This window comes from Procambarus clarkii, chromosome 75, assembly GCF_040958095.1.
Source record: "Procambarus clarkii isolate CNS0578487 chromosome 75, FALCON_Pclarkii_2.0, whole genome shotgun sequence".
Classification (NCBI taxonomy): domain Eukaryota; kingdom Metazoa; phylum Arthropoda; class Malacostraca; order Decapoda; family Cambaridae; genus Procambarus; species Procambarus clarkii.
Genome location: NC_091224.1, coordinates 26,927,696 through 26,951,461, shown reverse-complemented (window position 1 = coordinate 26,951,461; position 23,766 = coordinate 26,927,696). Strand labels below are relative to the sequence as shown.

Genomic DNA, 23,766 nt, shown 5'->3' with positions numbered 1-23,766 from the left:
GGGTGCCTGTGGCTGGCACTACTGACCTGGGGGAGGGTGGGGGTGCCTGGGGCTGGCACTACTGACCTGGGGGAGGGTGGGGGTGCCTGGGGCTGGCACTACTGACCTGGGGGAGGGTGGGGGTGCCTGGGGCTGGCACTACTGACCTGGGGAGACGGTTGGGGTGGCTGAGACAGAGGTGTGAGACAGTGACGGGGGCCGGGGTCTGGGAGAGAGCAGCGTCCGTCACTCCCAGGGAGACAAAGTACTGACGCAGGAGCGCCCGCAGGTGTCTTCCCTCCTCCTGCAGGAGGAGCGCCTCGCTGCGCAGGGCCAGGCGCTCCAGCTGCACATGGTGGTACTTGCGCCAGAAGTTGCGCAGGTCGTCCTGGGTCTTGAGCACCTCGTCGGCCTGATCCAACACAATGTTATTAACCAACATGTTATATGTATGACAACTGTAAAGGTGTTAATACAGGTGCAGGGGAGCCGCTGGGAGTTGACATAGTCTTGTATAGTGTTGACATAGTCTTGTATAGTGTTGACATAGTCTTGTATAGTGTTGACATAGTCTTGTATAGTGTGGTAGTGGAGTGTTGTGCACTTGTCCGGGGGCAGAGGCTATTGAATCGTGCTTCTCGGCCTACTATGCAAGGCCCGATTTGCCGAATAGGCCGAGTGATTTTTGTTATTTTAAAGAAATTGTTTCCTATTGGTTTATTTGAAATATTTTTTATTATATTTATAACATAAATTGTTGACTTAATTGTGTCAGTCTAGGTTTGGTTATCTTGAGATGATTTCGGGGCTTTGGTGTCCCCGCGGCCCGGTCCTCGACCAGGCCTCCACCCCCAGGAAGCAGCCCGTGACAGCTGACTAACACCCAGGTACCTATTTTACTGCTAGGTAACAGGGGCATAGGGTGAAAGAAACTCTGCCCATTGTTTCTCGCCGGCGCCTGGGATCGAACCCAGGACCACAGGATCATAAGTCCAGCGTGCTGTCCGCTCGGCCGACCGACTCCCTTAGGCTTAGGTTAGGTTAGGTTAATATAGGTTAGGTTACGGTACATATTAGGTGCGGTCATATATCTACCTTAATTTTTAACTCAAATTAAAAAAAAATTAAGTCAAACAATGAAATGGATAGATTTATCATCTCATAAAAAATATGATTTTGTTTAATTTAAGAAAACTTGGCTTATTAGGCAAATCGTGTGTTGCATAGTAGGCCGATTAGTGTGTTCTGGCTACTAGGTACAACAGGAGGAGAGGTTGGTGTGTATGTAGATGGTACTGTTGAACTAGCCCGAGCAAGTTGTCTGAAGCAGTAGTGCGGATTATTTAGTAGAGGTGAGAGAGTGAGAGCTTCTCTACCTACTCCACCTGTCATCATGCCATCCCACATCATTCCCGCGGGCGGGGACACCAAGTCCTTACTTAAATTTACTGAGAATTCATAGATCTAGTGACTGATGTGTCCTGGGATGCCACCCACAATAGCTGCCTAGCTCCCCGGTACCTATTTACTGATTGTGAACAGAGGCAGATTAAATGAAACGTACCCAAACGTTTCTGTCCTGTCAGGGGATTGAACCCGGAACCCCTGGCTTGAGTGTCGAGGACGTAGACCACTGTGCTACTGGACCCAGACGTGTTGGTGTTGGGGGCGCTTGGCTCGGGTTAGGCACGAGGCGGGCTGCCCGCTACCCCTTGACGCCTCCCGCTGGCGTCCGCCTCATATGTATAGGTGACCATCACACAAGACTGCTCACACACGTGCAGGACACCACAGTGAGGTGGGTCAGGAGCTCTACCGTGTTCGGCCGCTGACGCCTTCATCAGTAGACGAGGAGAGGCTACTACGTCTGATAATTGAGGGTCACTACACACTGACCCTCAGTGTGTGGTGGTCACTACACACTGACCCTCAGTGTGTGGTGGTCACTACACACTGACCCTCAGTGTGTGGTGGTCACTACACACTGACCCTCAGTGTGTGGTGACCACTACACACTGACCCTCAGTGTGTGGTGGTCACTACACACTGACCCTCAGTGTGTCGTGGTCACTACACACTGACCCTCAGTGTGTGGTGGTCACTACACACTGACCCTCAGTGTGTGGTGACCACTACACACTGACCCTCAGTGTGTGGTGGTCACTACACACTGACCCTCAGTGTGTGGTGGTCACTACACTACGGCGCCTCCACCAGCACCCACCATCAAGAGCCAGGAAGCAGGGGCTGGCCCACCACCTCGGTGCCCAGGTTGGAGACTGGGTTCGATCCCCGGCCGGGAGAGACGGTTGGGCACTTTTACTTTCACCTGATGCGTCTGTTCACTTAGTAGTAGAGAGACAATTCTGCCAAGCTTCCTGTCCAGAGCAAGGAGGACCCCGTCAACACAGCATTATATGTTATAACGATCTGAATTAGCTTGTCTGTGTGTATGTACTCACAGATATACATATTTACCCGAGGGCCACTTTAGCGGCCTCGACCTGGACAGGAAGCTAGCGGCTTGTCAATGTTCCACTATTTGCCTCGAAGATAGAGATACATATTGCCATATATAAGTGCAGGAGCGCTAAGTATAGCAGTGTGGAGGGTTTGTTTACTAGTTCATGTGTGTTGTTGTGTGGGGTCCAGCGGCGCCGCCTACCTCTTGGAGAACGAAGTCCGGGAGAGGGTGGAGGGTTGGGTGGGCGTGGGCGGCCTCGCTGGCAGCCTCCTCGTGGCACAGTAGCTCGCTGATCCTGGCCATCTTGTCCTGGCCAAGGGTGGCCCGCCCCCCGGCCCGCACCCCGGCCACACCTGCACACACACACACACACAAGCATTACAACCTTGTCATCGCCACCTATATTTATTACGACACGTAGACTGTTGCACACGAACAGTGCCACATAGTGGTGGTGGTGGAGGGAGTAGTGGCCAGGTGGTGGGGCAGGTGGTGGAGGAGAGACGGCCACAGTGGTGGGGCAGGTGGTGGAGGAGAGATGGCCACAGTGGTGGGGCAGGTGGTGGAGGAGAGATGGCCACAGTGGTGGGGCAGGTGGTGGAGGAGAGACGGCCACAGTGGTGGGGCAGGTGGTGGAGGAGAGACGGCCACAGTGGTGGGGCAGGTGGTGGAGGAGAGACGGCCACAGTGGTGGGGCAGGTGGTGGAGGAGAGACGGCCACAGTGGTGGGGCAGGTGGTGGAGGAGAGACGGCCACAGTGGTGGGGCAGGTGGTGGAGGAGAGACGGCCACAGTGGTGGGGCAGGTGGTGGAGGAGAGACGGCCAATGGTGGGGCAGGTGGTGGAGGAGAGACGGCCACAGTGGTGGGGCAGGTGGTGGAGGAGAGATGGCCACAGTGGTGGGGCAGGTGGTGGAGGAGAGACGGCCACAGTGGTGGGGCAGGTGGTGGAGGAGAGACGGCCACAGTGGTGGGGCAGGTGGTGGAGGAGAGACGGCCACAGTGGTGGGGCAGGTGGTGGAGGAGAGACGGCCACAGTGGTGGGGCAGGTGGTGGAGGAGAGATGGCCACAGTGGTGGGGCAGGTGGTGGAGGAGAGACGGCCACAGTGGTGGGGCAGGTGGTGGAGGAGAGATGGCCACAGTGGTGGGGCAGGTGGTGGAGGAGAGACGGCCACAGTGGTGGGGCAGGTGGTGGAGGAGAGACGGCCACAGTGGTGGGGCAGGTGGTGGAGGAGAGACGGCCACAGTGGTGGGGCAGGTGGTGGAGGGAGTAGTGGCCAGGTGGTGGGGCAGGTGGTGGAGGAGAGACGGCCACAGTGGTGAAGGTAGTGTGTGTGTGTGTGGTGTCCGCCAGCGGGACAATGCCGGGCACGTCTCTGTTACTGTGGCATGCAGCAGATGGCGCCACCACTGTAATGTTTGGCCAGGAAGATAACGCCACGTCTGCTCCACATGGCTTGAGTCCAACAACAACAATCAATGACGTCACCGGTATATGTTACATGATTTACTATTGACAATGCTTATGAACAAAAGAGCATCTCCTCAAAACATGATACACCTAACCTATGTAGTACTTAATCCTACAAAATACCTTAATCGTAGCCCATAATCTAGGGCTGTCAATCACCCTAAATTGGATACCAAGTCACATTGGCATAGATGGTAATGAAGAGGCAGACTCACTAGCAAAAACTGCCACTGCTCTACCTGTTGTACAGGTTCAAATACCTCCAAGTTTTTCACAGATTAAGGAGCAAATCAAGAAGAAAATATTCTCAACTATCAAAAGTCGCCACAGAGCCAAAGTAGCGGAAGGAAGATCCACTGCGATATTGTACGAACAAGCCAATGGGTACTACTCTTTCATGCCTGACAAAAAGATATCCAGAGACATTGCAGTAGCCATACACAGACTCAGACTTGGTTACAAGTGCTGCTGGGAGGTAATGAACCCAATAGTTAAAGAGTGTCATATCTGTGGAACAGAAGCAGAGGCGCCACTATTGCACTACTTACTGGAATGTGAAGCTACTGAAGCCCTGTGCATCAAACTCAACATTAATCCAACGACAGCAGCTGCATTACATGCACATTCCACGGCCACTACAATGATTAGAAAAGCCGTTGAGGAATGGGACTCACTAGTGAGCATTCTGCATCTACATCCGCCACAAAGATAATATCATTAAAACAAGACTAAAACAAGTGCACTAAAACAGAAGCGAAAAAAGAAACAGGGAAAAACGAGGAATCCCCACCTCCATTTAAACCTTTGACCCAAATATCAGAGTAACAAGGTTATCGCAAATAACCGAACTCAATTACGGGCTCACCATAGCCCGTGCTACATGGACATTTCGTTCTGAGTAGCTAAATCTAAAACAACAAAAAGAACCTTAATCCTAACACTCACCTTTCGGGTATGGTGTATGGAGGCTGGGCAGTGGCACTGTGCCAGAGGCCATAGTGCTGAGGGCCATGGTGCTGATGGCCATGGTTCCGGAGGCCATGGTGCTGGAGGCGGCAGCGGAGTGCCCCACACTAGACCCTACACCCTCGTCTGTCTCCACTAGGCTCCGAGACCCCCTCGGAGTTGTCTGTTGATGAAATATAATATATCCTTGCTTTTTGCAACTTTAATACAAGAGGATTATTTACCACACGTTATGGCTGCACCCACTGTTACGACCCTGGGTTTATCAGTGGAAACCAGAGGTCAAATTGAGCAAAATAAATGACTTTATATTATTTGAGGCGCTTGTCGACGTGTCTCTGTTCGTATCTGCCTTGCCACACGTAAGACGAATCTTGTTTCTCACAGAGCATTTAAAGACTGAGCTTGTGGTTGATTATTAATTAATAAAATAGGCATCAACTATGTTTACAAATGATTAGAAAGTATTAAAGTAGATCTAAGTAGTAGATCAGAGTAAAGTAGATCTGAGTAAACTTGGATATAGGGCTGCTGTACGATTAGCTGAGTAGTCGGCCGGCAGCGAGTCAGCCCGGGAGCTCTGGGACTGGAGGCTGAAGCGGTCTTCTCTGGCAGGCGTCGTGGTGTCAACATCTCTACTGTGTTGCCCTGCATCCCTCTCCCCTTCCTCCTACTTCTCTCCCTTACCTTATCCTGTGTCTAGTTTACCAAGCTAAGTAACGTGCTGTATTCTCGTTTTCTGGCATAAGTGTGTAGAAATGTGTTAGGGTATTACTAGTGTTTATATTGCTAAGTTACTCTGAGGGGTCCCAGTGGGACCACGTGGGCTGAAGTGGTACCAGTAAGCTACCTAGAGTCCTTGCTAGTGTCCCTTGCCTAGTAGACTTTACCCTAGCTTGTCCCAAGTGTAAACCTTGTATCCTGTCTATGTGGACCAAGGTAGTTAACGTAAGATAGTGTGGTAAAGTAATTGTTGTTATTGTAGTGAATGTATCTTGAGATTATCTTGAGATGATTTTGGGGCTTTAGTGTCCCCGCGGCCCGGTCCTCGACCAGGCCTCCACCCCCAGGAAGCAGCCCGTGACAGCTGACTAATTCCCAGGTACCTATTTACTGCTAGGTAACAGGGGCATTCAGGGTGACAGAAACTTTGCCCAATTGTTTCTGCCTCGTGCGGGAATCGAACCCGCGCCACAGAATTACGAGTCCTACGCGCTATCCACCAGGCTACGAGGCCATTGGGGGTTATTAAGGGGGTTTAATAAATAAGTTAGTTTTAAAGGAGTATCCATTCTTCCTGTGTAGGAGATCAATGATCTACCTCTAGGCTGACCTTTTCTGGAAGTCACTATAGATATTACTGCTTTATAGTTTTATTGGGGGCCGGGCCTATATGATCTCCATTACTTGTGATACATCTTAATTCTAACTGCTGACCCTACTCCATAATAATACTAGATCCTCCATAGCAGACAACACTTATAACACCCACCCTGCTCTCCGCCCCCACAGGAACCTGCACCCACCCTGCTCTCCACCCCCACAGGAACCTGCACCCACCCTGCTCTCCACCCCACAGGAACCTGCACCCACCCTGCTCTCCGCCCCACAGGAACGTTCAGACACTCACCGTGGCCAGTAGTGGAGGCTCCTTCGCTGATGGGAGGGAGGTGCCGAGCCCCTCCTCGGCGTCCTCCCACAGCCCCGCCTCAGGCTCCACCTCCTCAAGCAAATATTGGAAGAAAGCGTTAAGACAATTTGACTAGTATTTGGAAGGTATTTTATGACATATTACAAGCAAGGATAGCAGACACGTTAAGGAAAGTGCCCAGCTACGTGGGCCATCGGGGATCGAACGCCAGATCTGTAAGAAGCAAAGCCGTCGCCTTCCCACCCGTCTAAGTGGATGGACGCGACTTAAGATGTGATTATCACGATGATCTAACTAAACCGATTTAACATGACCTGACCAGATTTACTGTAATGGTGAGCGTAGTTCACCAGAAAAAAAAATTGGTGTATGTAGCATTTGTCACCAAGTTCACCGAACTATTCTAGTGGTGCATAAATGTCCATAAATATGGTGATCTCACTGATGTCAACAACTACAGACCTATATCACTTCTGCCAAACTTGTCAAAAATATTTGAAAAACTAATCTACAGGCAGCTTTACTCTTTTCTAGCCAAACACAATATACTTAGCTCTTGTCAATATGGCTTCAGACCCAAAAAAAGCACTAACGATGCACTTATTAGTATGATTAACTTGATACATTCAGCTCTTGATAAAAATGAGTTCCCTGTTGGGTTATTTGTGGACCTGCGTAAGGCTTTTGACACTGTCAACCACCAAAACCTTCTTAAATGACATCATTATGGAGTCAGAGGACACTCCCTGCAATACGTCAAATCTTACCTTACTGACAGGCTCCAGTATGTTTCTGTGAATAATTCCAATTCCCCCTACACTACTAATCAACACAGGGCAGCATACTTGGCCCTCTCCTCTTTCTCATCTACATTAATGACCTTCCACGTGCCTCTAAACACCTCAAACCAATCATATTTGCTGAGGACACATCCTTCATTTTCTCCAGTCCTGACCCCCTTGCTCTAAATGTCACAGTGAATACTGAAAAAAATAAAGTCCATTTGTGGCTAACTGCCAACAAACTCGCCCTAAACATTGACAAAACTTTCTATATTTTGTTTGGTAATAAATCCTCAGATTAAATTAATCTAAGAATAAATAATATCCAAATTAGTAACAAAGTAAATGGTAAATTCTTTGGTGTTCCCATCGACCACAAGCTGAATTTCAGGGGACACATTCTAAATATAGAAAAACAGTTTCTAAAACTGTTGGCATTCTTTCTAAGATCAGATATCTATTGTTACCCAATCACTGTATGTATCTACTGCACTGTATCTATTGCTACCCAATCTCCCAATCTTTATGTACCCAATCTGAACATCTTTACCCTTGTGATCATTGCTGTCTTCTTATATGTGCTGTCAATCTGCTGTATGGTGTCTATTAATCTTGTTTAAATTACCAATCAAGCTGTCAATGTAATCAATCAGAGCTTTAATATACCAATGTGCTTTAATATACTTACTAATCTCTCTCATCTCATTTTTTTCTTGCAATGTATTTGTTATCATGTTATTAATTCTGCTAGAATTTACCTACTTAAAATTATCTGTTAGATTAAGGACCTGCCCGAACCGCTGCGCGTACTAGTGGCTTTACAAGAGTGTTAATACTGTGCTATGTATTCTCACAAACCCAATGTACCTTCTTGTATATAAATAAATAAATAAATAAATAAATAAATAAATAAGATATTATGTATCTCGCCCTGCCCTGGTGATGCTCTATTACTCTCTTATCTATCCTAACCTGTAGGGGTCTGACAGCTGAGTGGACAGCGCTCGGGATTTGGTTCCTAAGGTTCTGGGTTCGATCCCTAGTGGAGGTTACCTTGAGGTTACCTTGAGGTGCTTCCGGGGCTTAGCGTCCCCGCGGCCCGGTCGTCGACCAGGCCTCCTGGTTGCCGGACTGATCAACCAGGCTGTTGGACGCGGCTGCTCGCAGCCTGACGTATGAGTCACAGCCTGATTGATCAGGTATCCTTTGGAGGTGCTTATCCAGTTCTCTCTTGAACACTGTGAGGGGATTGCCAGTTATGCCCCTTATGTGTAGTGGAAGCGTGTTGAACAGTCTCGGGCCTCTGATGTTGATAGAGTTCTCTCTCAGAGTACCTGTTGCACCTTCGCTTTTCAACGGGGGTATTCTGCACATCCTGCTATGTCTTCTGGTCTCATGTGATGTTATTTCTGTGTGCAGGTTTGGGACCAGCCCCTCTAACATTTTCCACGTGTAAATTATTATGTATCTCTCCCGCCTGCGCTCAAGGGAGTACAGATTTAGGCTCTTTAGTCGGTCCCAATAGTTTAGGTGTTTTACTGAGTGGATTCTAGCAGTAAAGGATCTCTACACGCTCTCCAGGTCAGCAATTTCTCCAGCTTTGAAAGGGGCTGTCATTGTGCTGCAGTACTCCACTCTAGAGAGCACAAGCGTTTTGAAAAGTGTCATCATCGGTATAGCATCTCTAGTGTGAAAAGTTCTTGTTATCCAACCTGTCATTTTTCTTGCAGTTGTGACGGCTACTTTATTGTGTTCTTTAAAGGTAAGGTCTTCCGACATGAGTACACCCAGATCCTTTACATTGCCTTTTCGTTCTATGTTATGATTTGCCTGAGTTTTGTACGTGGTTTCCGTTTTTATATTTTCATTTTTTCCATAGCGCATGAGCTGGAACTTATCTTCGTTAAACTCCATATTATTTTCTGTAGCCCATAGAAAGACCTGATCTACATCTGACTGGAGGTTCGCCGTGTCCTATATGTTGCCTACTCTCATGAAGATCCTAGTGTCATCTGCAAAGGATGATACAGTGCTATAGGTTGTGTTCTTGCCTATGTCCGATATGAGGATGAGAAAAAGTACTGGAGCAAGCACAGTACCCTGGGGAACTGAGCTCTTCACGGTTGATGGGCTGGATTTTATTTTGTTGACTATTACACATTGGGTTCTGTTGGTCAGGAAATTGTAGATCCATCTGCCTATTTTTCCGGTAATTCCTTTTGAACGCATTTTATGTGCAATAACGCCATGGTCACATTTATCAAAAGCTTTTGCGAAATCTGTGTAAATTACATCAGCGTTTTGTTTGTCTTCCATAGCATCTAATGCCATATCATAGTGGTCCAGCAACTGCGACAGGCAAGAGCGCCCTGTTCTGAAACCATGTTGTCCGGGGTTATGGAGATGCTGTGATTCCATGTATTTTGTGATCTTACTTCTTAGCACTCTCAAAATTTTTTATAATGTGCGATGTTAGTGCTATCGGTCTGTAATTTTTTGCCTCTGCCTTATTTCCTCCTTTATGAAGTGGTGCTATCTCTGCTGTTTTTAGTATATCAGGAATAACGCCAGTATCTAGGCTTTGTCTCCACAGAATGTGGAGGGCCTGCGATAGTGTTTTTTTACAGTTCTTGATGAATATGGAGTTCCAAGAATCCGGGCCTGGTGCAGAGTGCATAGGCATACTGTTTATGGCTTCTTCAAAATCCAGTGGGGATAGGGTGACGTCTGATATATGATTTGATGTTGGTATCATATCCATGAAAAATTAATTTGGGTTATCAATCTTTAGTGTGTTTAATGGCTCACTGAAAACAGAGTCGTACTGCTTCCTCAGTAGCTCGCTCATTTCTTTGTTGTCATCGGTGAAAGTTCCATCTCCCTTTCGCAGGGGCCCGATACTAGATGTGGTTTTTGATCTTGAGGTGGACACAAATGGGGCAGAGTTTCTTTCACTCTGATGCGCTTGTTCACCTAGCAGTAAATAGGTATTTGGGAGTTAGACAGCTGCTACGGGCTGCTTCCTGGGGGTGTGTAACAAAAAGGAGGCCTGGTCGAGGACCGGGCCGCGGGGACGCTTAGCCCCGAAATCATCTCAAGATAACCTGAAGATCCTTATCTCAATTATGGTATTTGTGCTTGGGGTTCTACTACCTAAAATCATTTACGTCCTCTAATTACTCAACACAAAGCTGCTATTAGAACAATATCCAACTCTGGCTCCAGACATCACTCGGTACCCCTACTGAAATCTCTGAATATGTTAGACATTAAGTCACTGCACATCCTCTCTTGTGTACTCTATATATTTAAAACTCTGAATTGTAATGTCAATCATGACCTTAAAAGCTTCCTAGAAGGTTGTAACAGAACCCATGAGCACCACACCAGAAACACATACCTATTTGATATTCCTAGAGTAGTGACTTAACCAAACTAGAAATGCTCTACAAATCAAGGGACCCAGAATGTGGAATGACCTCCCCAGTCATGTCAAAGGCTGTACCTCTCTCAACCAGTTTAAGAGTAGAACTAAGCACTACCTAATTAACTCCGTGTAACCTACCTTACCCCCTAAATGTCAACCCATGTCTTGCTGTTCTCAAACATACAATGTGTTGACCAACTTGTATAACTGCTGATTCCCGCCATGGATAAACTTAAAGAAAATTGTAATCTTGCGGTTATCTTGAGATGATTTCGGGGCTTTAGTGTCCCCGCGGCCCGGTCCTCGACCAGGCCTCCACCCCTAGGAAGCAGCCCATGACAGCTGACTAACAGCTGACTGGGTGTACTAACACCCAGGTACCTATTTTACTGCTAGGTAACAGGGGCGTAGGGTGAAAGAAACTCTGCCCATTGTTTCTCGCCGGGACCTGGGATTGAACCCGGGACCACAGGATCACAAGCCCCGCGTGCTGTCCGCTCGGCCGACCGGCCTCCCTTTAATCTTCTATTTATTTAGTTAAAATTCCTTCTGCTGTTCTGTTGCATTTTCTGTTGTTCTATCCATCATGTAATTATTATTAATCTCTTTTTCCTGTTTTCCTTTTTTAATTTCAATTTATACTTTCGATCTCAATTAGTATTAAGTTTTAGTCTAAGCTTTTCTTCCCACAACTTGCCCGAAACTCTGTGTGTATTAGTGGCTTCAGGCACTGTATGAACTGTACTGTACTGCACTGTACTGTACTGTACTGCACTGTACTGTACTGTACTGCACTGTACTGTACTGCACTGTACTGTACTGCACTGTACTGTACTGTACTGTACTGCACTGTACTGTACTGCACTGTACTGTACTGTACTGTACTGTACTGTACTGTACTGTACTGTACTGCACTGCACTGTACTGTACTGTACTGCACTGTACTGTACTGTACTGTACTGTACTGTACTGCACTGCACTGTAATGTACTGTACTGTACTGCACTGCACTGTACTGTACTGTACTGCACTGCACTGTACTGTACTGTACTGTACTGTAATGTAATGTACTGTACTGTAATGTACTGTACTGTTCTGCACTGTACTGTACTGTACTGTACTGTACTGTACTGCACTGTACTGCACTGTACTGTACTGCACTGTACTGCACTGTACTGTACTGTACTGCACTGTACTGTACTGCACTGTACTGTACTGTACTGCACTGCACTGTACTGCACTGCACTGTACTGTACTGTACTGCACTGTACTGTACTGTACTGCACTGTACTGTACTGTACTGTACTGTACTGCACTGCACTGTACTGCACTGTACTGTACTGCACTGTACTGCACTGTACTGTACTGCACTGTACTGTACTGTACTGTACTGTACTGTACTGCACTGTACTGTACTGTACTGTACTGCACTGTACTGTACTGTACTGTACTGTACTGTACTGTACTGTACTGTACTGCACTGTACTGTACTGTACTGTACTGTACTGCACTGCACTGTACTGCACTGCACTGTACTGTACTGTACTGTACTGTACTGTACTGTACTGTACTGCACTGTACTGTACTGTACTGCACTGCACTGTACTGTACTGTACTGTACTGTACTGCACTGCACTGCACTGCACTGTACTGTACTGTACTGTACTGTACTGCACTGTACTGTACTGTACTGTACTGCACTGTACTGTACTGTACAGTACTGCACTGTACTGTACTGTACTGTACTGCACTGTACTGTACTGTACTGTACTGTACTGTACTGCACTGTACTGTACTGTACTGTACTGTACTGTACTGCACTGTACTGCACTGTACTGTACTGTACTGCACTGTACTGTACTGTACTGTACTGTACTGTACTGCACTGTACTGTACTGTACTGCACTGTACTGTACTGTACTGTACTGCACTGTACTGTACTGCACTGTACTGTACTGCACTGTACTGTACTGCACTGTACAGTACTGCACTGTACTGTACTGTACTGTACTGTACTGTACTGTACTGTACTGCACTGTACTGCACTGTACTGTACTGCACTGTACCAGCTCTATCTATTAATCCCACACAATGTGACTCATTTTGAATGTATGTACCTTTACCTGAACACATATCTTATCTTATCTTAGTATATGCTCCACACACAAGATGGAGACACGTCAATATGCTTGATAACCTCTGTAATAGGTACAGCACAAATTATTTGCAATACAGCTAATCTATAAAGGACTTACACCTGAAATTTAACCACGATTATCTGGACAAGTTAACTGTTACGGTAATCTAGAACTCTAGATAATGTTAGATTAGGTTTGGCTAAGTTAACCTTTGTTAGTTTACAAGTGGCCCTATTCTCACAGCCAAGATGAGAATAGGGCGACCTGAACGTGATCACAATGGCAAGTCAGATTCAGATTCAGATGTTTATTCAGGTAAGGTATATACATACAAGTGATGTTACATTAATGGATTGATATATAGATAGAGCTAGTACATACAATGCCTAAAGCCACTATTACGCAATGCGTTTCGGGCAAGAAAAACATTAATATCTAGAACTTAAGTGAATGTGGGCCGCAGCCTACCTGCGGAAGGGTGCGGCCGAGATGGGTGTGGTGGAGCGGCTGGGCGGGAAGAGTGAGGCGGGTCCGCAGGCGGCCGTCTGCGGCGAGAGAGGGGGCAGGCGGTGGCGGTAAGAAGGGAAGGTTGCGGTCCCTAGCGGTCTCCAGGCGGCCGCAGGTGGCGGCCAGCTCCAGGACCGCCCGCCCCTCCTTCACCACCTGCTCCAGCTCCTGCCACGAGAGGTCAGTGTCAGCGTCGTCCACCACCAGTAATGGTGGTCGACGACGCTCTTGGTGGAGGGATGGTCGCTCTTGGTGGAGGGATTTAAGACAGTGCTACACTGTCATTTTACATTTCATACATTATTATAATGATGAAGTTATTTTGAATATTAAGGAAAATGTAGAATAACAAAACACACACAAATACAAAAACTACTTTTTTTGTCTCTTTTCACACTCTGCCTGAGTCTTTGAATTCTCGAGTTCTTAGCCTCGTAGCCCTCCTGTTGATGACTGAGGGTGTCCTACCTTCTTGGCCTCGTAGCCCTCCTGTTGATGGCTGAGGGTGTCCTACCTTCTTGGCCTCGTAGCCCTCCTGTTGATGACTGAGGGTGTCCTACCTTCTTGGCCTCGTAGCCCTCCTGTTGATGGCTGAGGGTGTCCTACCTTCTTGGCCTCGTAGCCCTCCTGTTGATGACTGAGGGTGTCCTACCTTCTTGGCCTCGTAGCCCTCCTGTTGATGACTGAGGGTGTCCTACCTTCTTGGCCTCGTAGCCCCTCCTGTTGATGGCTGAGGGTGTCCTACCTTCTTGGCCTCGTAGCCCTCCTGTTGATGGCTGAGGGTGTCCTACCTTCTTGGCCTCGTAGCCCCTCCTGTTGATGACTGAGGGTGTCCTACCTTCTTGGCCTCGTAGCCCTCCTGTTGATGACTGAGGGTGTCCTACATTCTTGGCCTCGTAGCCCTCCTGTTGATGGCTGAGGGTGTCCTACCTTCTTGGCCTCGTAGCCCCTCCTGTTGATGACTGAGGGTGTCCTACCTTCTTGGCCTCGTAGCCCTCCTGTTGATGGCTGAGGGTGTCCTACCTTCTTGGCCTCGTAGCCCTCCTGTTGATGACTGAGGGTGTCCTACCTTCTTGGCCTCGTAGCCCTCCTGTTGATGACTGAGGGTGTCCTACCTTCTTGGCCTCGTAGCCCTCCTGTTGATGGCTGAGGGTGTCCTACCTTCTTGGCCTCGTAGCCCCTCCTGTTGATGATTGAGGGTGTCCTACCTTCTTGGCCTCGTAGCCCCTCCTGTTGATGGCTGAGGGTGTCCTACCTTCTTGGCCTCGTAGCCCCTCCTGTTGATGACTGAGGGTGTCCTACCTTCTTGGCCTCGTAGCCCCTCCTGTTGATGACTGAGGGTGTCCTACCTTCTTGGCCTCGTAGCCCCTCCTGTTGATGACTGAGGGTGTCCTACCTTCTTGGCCTCGTAGCCCCTCCTGTTGATGGCCTTGATGAGCGACCGTTGAGCGACACGGTGGGAGGCGAGGGTGGCTCGCAGCACCATCACCGTCTTCTTCAGCTGCCTGAGTTCTTGTGCCGCGTCTGACGGCCTCTCCACCTGCCGGAGTCTCCTCCGCACCTCCTCCACTTCGCTCTGCTCAGCCACGCACACACAGGTACAGTGAATATATAGAGAATATCAGAGGAATGTTAAGATATAGACAGATGTATGTAGAGCGGTTGATTAAATACAGACAGACATATTCATGAAGTTTAATATCTTCTTGAGGTTATCTTGAGATGATTTCGGGGCTTTAGTGTCCCCGCGGCCCGGTCCTCGACCAGGCCTCCACCCCCCAGGAAGCAGCCCGTGACAGCTGACTAACACCCAGGTACCTATTTACTGCTAGGTAACAGGGGCATTCAGGGTGAAAGAAACTTTGCCCATTTGTTTCTGCCTCGTGCGGGAATCGAACCCGCGCCACAGAATTACGAGTCCTGCGCGCTATCCACCAGGCTACGAGGCCCCTATCAAACAGATTTCAAAACCTAAAACCCTTGAAATAGTCCATTAATCCCCCACTGGTGTATGTTAGTGTGTTAGTCGCACACAAGTTGAGTTTGGCTGGAATCCAAGACCTGACTTTATCTGAGAGGCCGCTAATACTGGTGTTGTGGAGCCTCACCTGTGTGGTCTAGCAGCACCACGGAGCCTCACCTGTGTGGTCTAGCAGCGTCACGGAGCCTCACCTGTGTGGTCTAGCAGCGTCACGGAGCCTCACCTGTGTGGTCTGACAGCACCACAGAGCCTCACCTGTGTGGTCTAGCAGCGTCACGGAGCCTCACCTGTGTGGTCTGACAGCACCACAGAGCCTCACCTGTGTGGTCTAGCAGCACCACGGAGCCTCACCTGTGTGGTCTGACAGCACCACGGAGCCTCACCTGTGTGGTCTGACAGCACCACAGAGCCTCACCTGTGTGGTCTGACAGCACCACGGAGCCTCACCTGTGTGGTCTGACAGCACCACGGAGCCTCACCTGTGTGGTCTGACAGCACCACGGAGCCTCACCTGTGTGGTCTAGCAGCGTCACGGAGCCTCACCTGTGTGGTCTGACAGCACCACGGAGCCTCACCTGTGTGGTCTGACAGCAGCACGGAGCCTCACCTGTGTGGTCTGACAGCACCACGGAGCCTCACCTGTGTGGTCTGACAGCACCACGGAGCCTCACCTGGATGTCTTTAATAGCGTGGTTGATGAGGGTGAGGTTGGCGTGGTTGGTGGAGACCCGCTGCTGGAGGTGGTGACAGGTGGCCCTGAGGGAGGCCGTGTGGTGACGGTGGTCCCTCACGGACACGGCCAGCCTGGCCCAGGCCTCCTCCAGGGTGGCCTCCCGCTCCACCAGCGCCCCCGCCACCTCCTCCTCCAACTGGAACACGGAGAACACCGCTACTCAACACAGGCGGGAGAACTGTGTCTCAGCTGTGAGAACAAACATTACCAAGGGACGAAGATGAAGAGGGAAGTAGCCAATGGCAGGTGGCCAGAGGGAGGAAATTATCAGGGGAAAGCGCCAAGCTATTACAACTATATAGCACTGGGAAGGGGTCAGGATAAGGATTGGGGATGGGACGGGGGGAAGGAATGGTGCCCCAACCACTTGGACGGTCGGGGATTGAACGCAGCCCTGCAGGAAGCGAGACCGTCGCTCTACCGTCCAGCCCAAGTGGTTGGTCAATTAAACACTGAGTAACTGCATTAATTACTGTAAAACAAACAGATAATTAATGTATAAGTAATTACGTTAACACATCCTCGCTGTAACTCACTTGCCAAACATAACTATGTCCCTTCACTTGTTGATGTTAATTACCCATAAGTAACTTCTCACTGAATCCTTAATTACCAATTAAAGTTCATATCATCAAGTCCTTGTGGCGCAGACAAGCAGAACACAGTGTAACAATGCTACTCTATAACACTGGCCAAAAATCACAACACATTTGTAATTAACAATCACACGGACAATTAATCAATAAACAGAGTAATTAACTTAATACAGGATTAATTAATACAGGATATCACTACAATAATTAATTAATACAGGATATCACAAGCGACCACCTCCGACCTCTCTGGCGTCACTGTATGCTCCTGAAATGAGACAACACACACATGGAAAGTCTTGACATAGAACCGTATAATATTGAACCAACAAACAATTTAGACACACAGCACCGCTCCTGTGCCAGGTAAGTCCACTACGGGCTCACCATATCCCGTGCTACTTGTCCCGCTCCTGTGCCAGGTAAGTTCACTACGGGCTCACCATAGCCCGTGCTACTTGCCCCGCTCCTGTGCCAGGTAAGTCCACTACGGGTTCACCATAGCCCGTGCTACTTGCCCCGCTCCTGTGCCAGGTAAGCTACGGGCTCACCATAGCCTGTGCTACTTGCCCCGCTCCTGTGCCAGGTAAGTCCACTACGGGCTCACCATAGCCCGTGCTACTTGCCCCGCTCCTGTGCCAGGTAAACTACGGGCTCACCATAGCCCGTGCTACTTGCCCCGCTCCTGTGCCAGGTAAGTCAACTACGGGTTCACCATAGCCTGTGCTACTTGCCCCGCTCCTGTGCCAGGTAAGTCAACTACGGGTTCACCATAGCCTGTGCTACTTGCCCCGCTCCAGTGCCAGGTAAGTCCACTACGGGCTCACCATAGCCCGTGCTACTTTTAACTTGTTTCGAGTAGCTGAATCTATAACAACAACAACAACAATTTTGTAAGTGAGCAGCTGCTTGCTTGTCGAGAACACTGGCTCCCCAGTCTGCGGGCAGAGCTTATATAACCTCGGCTCGTTGCGCGCGCAGCTTGGGCGGTTAGACTCGGCTCCCAGACAGACGTTTTCCTTCCCCTCAGAAAATCCACCACTTTTTTAGGGGAGAAAAAGCAGTGTTCTTTTAGACAATAGTACCTGTGACGATACTGGTGTTCCCTGGTGTAGTACACATACAATATTAACGACTTGATCACAGTAGTTCCCGCCAACGTACTGTAGTCGCTCTTTACCTCCCCCCCCCCTATACTTCCTTCACCTATCTTGGTGCTGTAGGACAACGTGCAGCTCATGGGACCTGACTTAACCTCACTCCAGAAACTTGAGCACCAGACATTCTTATCCCTAATCTTCTGCAGACATAGCTTAGTGTCTTGGAGGCCACTGCAACACCCACACCTAGTTCGGTCAGCGCACCGCTAAAAGTATGCTTAGAGTCAAGTAACAAGATAAGACATAGTGCTATAACCTAGGGGAGTTAATACAGTAAATAAAGAGTGTGAGTAACAAGATAAGACATAGTGTTATAACCTAGGTGAGTTAATACAGTAAATAAAGAGTGTGAGTAACAAGATAAGACATAGTGCTATAACCTAGATGAGTTAATACAGTAAATAAAGAGTGTGAGTAACAAGATAAGACATAGTGCTATAACCTAGATGAGTTAATACAGTAAATAACAAGTACGGGCGAAAGGTACATAGAGACTGGGAAATGCCCGATAAATAATAGGAGGAAAATTAACACAGACCATTAGGCCTAGCCGCCAAGGAGAAAAGATATATAACATTTCCCGGTTTAATGGTGGAGCTTATAAGTACCTAGATTGCAGGTACAGTCTGTGGAAAAAACTAACTTGAATTACTACAAGGGTGTTGTTGACAAAGTGAACTAGCTACGAACAGTGAACACTTGGGGATCCGGCGATGCACCCCACAACTAGGGGAGCAATGAGAGAGTAACGAGTACGAAGGCGTAATACAGAGTAAGTGGACTGGGGCCAGGAAAGGGAGGAGGACGGGCGTTTCGTTGTCAAGCAGGCGGTGGCAGCAGAGTAAGTGAGGGCCAGACCCTCCCACACCCCCCCATTCCCTTAAATAAGCCATCCACACTGCATGCGCAGCGCCCGCGGAAAGCGCTGTGCAAATGTCTTTCTCGCCACCAGAAATTCCACCGCTTTCCGGGGAAAGCAGTGCCCATATCCTTTCCCTAATCTTCGTTCGATATAACTGAAAAAACTTCAGGATTTTGTCTTTGCTTGGCCTGCTATATGAACTTCATAGTTTCTTTTTGCTCTCCTTATCTCTTTTTTTAAGCATTTCTAACCAGTTGTGCGAATTCTTGTTCTAAACTGCCTTCCCCATTCTTAATCCTTTTGTACCACGCTCTCTTTCTACCTATAAGTTTCATCAGATCCTTTGTTATCCATTTTGGATCATTAGTATTCGATGTATTCAATTTGTATGGTATACTGTGTTCTTTGCTTAGAATATTTTTAAATAAGTTATATTTTGAATCCACATCGAATTCCCCTTTACGTCACCTATCGTTGGGTTCACGTCTAGCTCCAAGACCGGCCCACACCCCATGCCCAAGACTTTCCAATCTATTTGACCCAAATAATTTCTTAGGATATTAAAATCAGCTTTTCGAAAATCTGGCACTTTAACAGAATTTTCTCCTACAAATCTCTTCCATTCTATGCTAAATCTGATTTCTTTGTGATCACTGTTCCCTAGCTCACTCCCTATTTCCATGTCATTAATTTGTGTTTCCCTGTTAGTTAACACTAAATCTAAAATATTATTTTCCCGCGATGGTTCCTTAATGTGTTGCGTAAGAAAGCAATCGTCAATTAATTCTAGAAAATCTTCTGCTTCACTATTCCCTGTTTTGTTATACCAGTTTATCCCACTAAAATTAAAGTCACCCATAACACAAATACTGCTAGACCTAGATGCTCTAGATATTTCATCCCATAGATGCTTTGCTTCCATTCTAAGTTTGGTGCCTGTATATAACTCCTATTATTAGATTTTTAACTTTTTTCGTTTAATTCTAGCCAAATAGTTTCTGTGTGTGGCTCAGTTTTGATTCCGTCTCTGAGACTACATTTCAATTTTTCCCCACACCAAGTGGCCTCGACAACCAGTCATTTCCAACTGCCTTTCTTAGAAAACTGTCACATACGGTCGGGTTGCCTTTCTTCTTCCTAAGTCTATGGCTGCCTTAAACCTCTGTATCAGCGCCTCACTCCTACCTCGTCCAGCACCAGTTCCACCAGCACTGATACAAATAATGGGTTTGTTCCCATTTCCAGCACCCGTTTGGTCACCATTTGGTCCAGGAGACATCTCCCGTCACGCAGGGTGCAGTTGCGCCTCCACAGATCTCCAGTATCATCTTTTGATACTGGTAATGGCTCAAAAGGGCCACCACTTACGGGCTATTCATGCCCGTGCCACCTCTTGGGTGGCTTAATCTTCATCAATCAATCAATCACCATTTCCAGCCATAATATCATTCATGTTGTTAGCAATATCCCTTATTCTTGCTCCCGGACAGCAAACCCTTAACCTGTTCCCCCTATCTCACCTGAGTGGTGAGGCGACAACTGACCTGAGTGGTGAGGCGACAACTGACCTGAGTGGTGAGGCGACAACTGACCTGAGTGGTGAGGCGACAACTGACCTGAGTGGTGAGGTGTGTGATGGAGGTGTGGAAGGCGGCCAGCTCCTCCTTCTGGGTGAGGGCGTGGTGCCTGAGGGCGGCCTGGCTCACCAGAGAGAGGCGGCGCAGGTGGTGCAGGTGCCTGGCCGCCAGCTCCTCCGTGCCCGTGGCCTGGGCACGTGTTACGTCCACCTCCCGCTCCCGCACGTGCCAGCTCAACACGCCCACGTGCTGCTCGTGCAGTTCTGTCAACACGTACACACGCACACGTCAGACACAGCCCGTCACGCACACAGACAGCAACTCTACACCAGCACCCAGCGTCCCGGGCGAGTCTTATATGATCTGTAACACAAGTTTATCATTATTTATACCTGGCTGCCCCCTAGTGTGTCACTGTTGCTATACCTGGCTGCCCCTAGTGTGTCACTGGTGCTATACCTGGCTGCCCCCTAGTGTGTCACTGGTGCAATACCTGGCTGCCCCTAGTGTGTCACTGTTGCTATACCTGACTGCCCCTAGTGTGTCCCTGTTGCTATACCTGACTGCCCCTAGTGTGTCACTGGTGCTATACCTGGCTGCCCCCTAGTGTGTCACTGGTGTTGCTATACCTGGCTGCCCCTAGTGTGTCACTGCTGCTATACCTGGCTGCCCCTAGTGTGTCACTGGTGCTATACCTGACTGCCCCCTAGTGTGTCACTGCTGCTATACCTGGCTGCCCCCTAGTGTGTCACTGCTGCTATACCTGGCTGCCCCTAGTGTGTCACTGCTGCTATACCTGGCTGCCCCCTAGTGTGTCACTGCTGCTATACCTGGCTGCCCCTAGTGTGTCACTGGTGCTATACCTGGCTGCCCCTAGTGTGTCACTGGTGCTATACCTGGCTGCCCCCTAGTGTGTCACTGCTGCTATACCTGGCTGCCCCTAGTGTGTCCCTGCTGCTATACCTGACTGCCCCTAGTGTGTTACTGGTGCTATACCTGGCTGCCCCCTAGTGTGTCACTGGTGCTATACCTGGCTGCCCCTAGTGTGTCACTGCTGCTATACCTGACTGCCCCTAGTGTGTTACTGGTGCTATACCTGACTGCCCCTAGTGTGTTACTGGTGCTATACCTGGCTGCCCTCTAGTGTGTCACTGCTGCTATACCTGGCTGCCCCTAGTGTGTCACTGCTGCTATACCTGGCTGCCCCTAGTGTGTTACTGGTGCTATACCTGGCTGCCCCTAGTGTGTCACTGGTGCTATACCTGGCTGCCCCTAGTGTGTCACTGGTGCAATACCTGGCTGCCCCCTAGTGTGTCACTGGTGCTATACCTGGCTGCCCCTAGTGTGTCACTGGTGCTATACCTGGCTGCCCCCTAGTGTGTCACTGGTGCTATACCTGGCTGCCCCTAGTGTGTCACTGGTGCTATACCTGGCTGCCCCCTAGTGTGTCACTGGTGCTATACCTGGCTGCCCCCTAGTGTGTCACTGGTGCTATACCTGGCTGCCCCTAGTGTGTCACTGGTGCTATACCTGGCTGCCCCCTAGTGTGTCACTGCTGCTATACCTGGCTGCCCCTAGTGTGTCCCTGCTGCTATACCTGACTGCCCCTAGTGTGTTACTGGTGCTATACCTGGCTGCCCCTAGTGTGTCACTGGTGCTATACCTGACTGCCCCTAGTGTGTCACTGGTGCTATACCTGGCTGCCCCTAGTGTGTCACTGGTGCTATACCTGGCTGCCCCTAGTGTGTCACTGGTGCTATACCTGACTGCCCCTAGTGTGTCACTGGTGCTATACCTGGCTGCCCCTAGTGTGTCACTGGTGCTATACCTGGCTGCCCCCTAGTGTGTCACTGGTGCTATACCTGGCTGCCCCTAGTGTGTCACTGGTGCTATACCTGGCTGCCCCTAGTGTGTCACTGGTGCTATACCTGACTGCCCCTAGTGTGTCACTGGTGCTATACCTGGCTGCCCCTAGTGTGTCACTGGTGCTATACCTGGCTGCCCCTAGTGTGTCACTGGTGCTATACCTGGCTGCCCCTAGTGTGTCACTGGTGCTATACCTGGCTGCCCCCTAGAGTGTCACTGGTGCTATACCTGGCTGCCCCTAGTGTGTCACTGGTGCTATACCTGGCTGCCCCCTAGTGTGTCACTGGTGCTATACCTGGCTGCCCCCTAGTGTGTCACTGGTGCTATACCTGGCTGCCCCTAGTGTGTCACTGGTGCTATACCTGGCTGCCCCTAGTGTGTCACTGGTGCTATACCTGACTGCCCCTAGTGTGTCACTGGTGCTATACCTGGCTGCCCCTAGTGTGTCACTGGTGCTATACCTGGCTGCCCCTAGTGTGTCACTGGTGCTATACCTGGCTGCCCCTAGTGTGTCAATGGTGCTATACCTGGCTGCCCCCTAGTGTGTCACTGGTGCTATACCTGGCTGCCCCTAGTGTGTCACTGGTGCTATACCTGGCTGCCCCCTAGTGTGTCACTGGTGCTATACCTGGCTGCCCGTAGTGTGTCACTGGTGCTATACCTGGCTGCCCCCTAGTGTGTCACTGGTGCTATACCTGGCTGCCCCTAGTGTGTCACTGGTGCTATACCTGGCTGCCCCTAGTGTGTCACTGTTGCTATACCTGGCTGCCCCTAGTGTGTCCCTGTTGCTATACCTGGCTGCCCCTAGTGTGTCACTGTTGCTATACCTGGCTGCCCCTAGTGTGTCACTGGTGCTATACCTGGCTGCCCCTAGTGTGTCACTGGTGCTATACCTGGCTGCCCCTAGTGTGTCACTGTTGCTATACCTGGCTGCCCCTAGTGTGTCACTGGTGCTATACCTGGCTGCCCCCTAGTGTGTCACTGGTGCTATACCTGACTGCCCCTAGTGTGTCACTGGTGCTATACCTGGCTGCCCCTAGTGTGTCACTGCTGCTGTGGTCTTACACCAGTACACAAAGATGGTGGCATTGTTGGGAACGTCCATAGCGGGGCATTACCCTGGGAGCCATTCTTCTCCCAGTCACCGTAGCAGCAACAGGTACTGTGGACGGCAGACAGGTGGTGACTGACCTGTGAGTCTGTAGACGGCAGACAGGTGGTGACTGACCTGTGAGTCTGTGGACGGCAGACAGGTGGTGACTGACCTGTGAGTCTGTGGACGGCAGACAGGTGGTGACTGACCTGTAAGTCTGTGGACGGCAGACAGGTGGTGACTGACCTGTGAGTCTGTGGACGGCAGACAGGTGGTGACTGACCTGTGAGTCTGTGGACGGCAGACAGGTGGTGACTGACCTGTGAGTCTGTGGACGGCAGACAGAGGGTGACTGACCTGTGAGTCTGTGGACGGCAGACAGGTGGTTGTGGGCAGCTTGGGTCCGCTGCAGCTGGGCCTGCTCCACCTGGGACCTCAGCAGACGGATCAGACGTTCCTGCTGCGTCGTGGCGTCCGTCACCCGCGTCCTCAACTCCTGCAGCAGACACGTACTGGGT

At 49.5% G+C, this 23,766-nt stretch overlaps 1 protein-coding gene across 2 annotated transcripts in view; it reads right to left on the bottom strand.

Annotated features, from left to right (window-relative positions):
- Positions 1 to 23,766, bottom strand: part of LOC123771628 (dynein regulatory complex subunit 2) — a 35,734-nt gene that overhangs the window by 5,883 nt on the left and 6,085 nt on the right. Inside the window, exons 3-11 of one of the 2 annotated variants that reach the window (XM_069313413.1) lie at positions 23,606 to 23,744; positions 20,329 to 20,552; positions 16,036 to 16,233; positions 14,780 to 14,959; positions 13,345 to 13,551; positions 6,510 to 6,602; positions 4,859 to 5,042; positions 2,645 to 2,796; positions 147 to 391 (exon numbers count right to left, since the gene is read on the bottom strand). In XM_069313413.1, coding sequence (XP_069169514.1) covers positions 147 to 391; positions 2,645 to 2,796; positions 4,859 to 5,042; positions 6,510 to 6,602; positions 13,345 to 13,551; positions 14,780 to 14,959; positions 16,036 to 16,233; positions 20,329 to 20,552; positions 23,606 to 23,744 — 1,622 coding nt within the window. The remainder of the gene's footprint in view (positions 1 to 146; positions 392 to 2,644; positions 2,797 to 4,858; positions 5,043 to 6,509; positions 6,603 to 13,344; positions 13,552 to 14,779; positions 14,960 to 16,035; positions 16,234 to 20,328; positions 20,553 to 23,605; positions 23,745 to 23,766) is intronic. The other variant, XM_069313414.1, reaches the window with a different exon arrangement.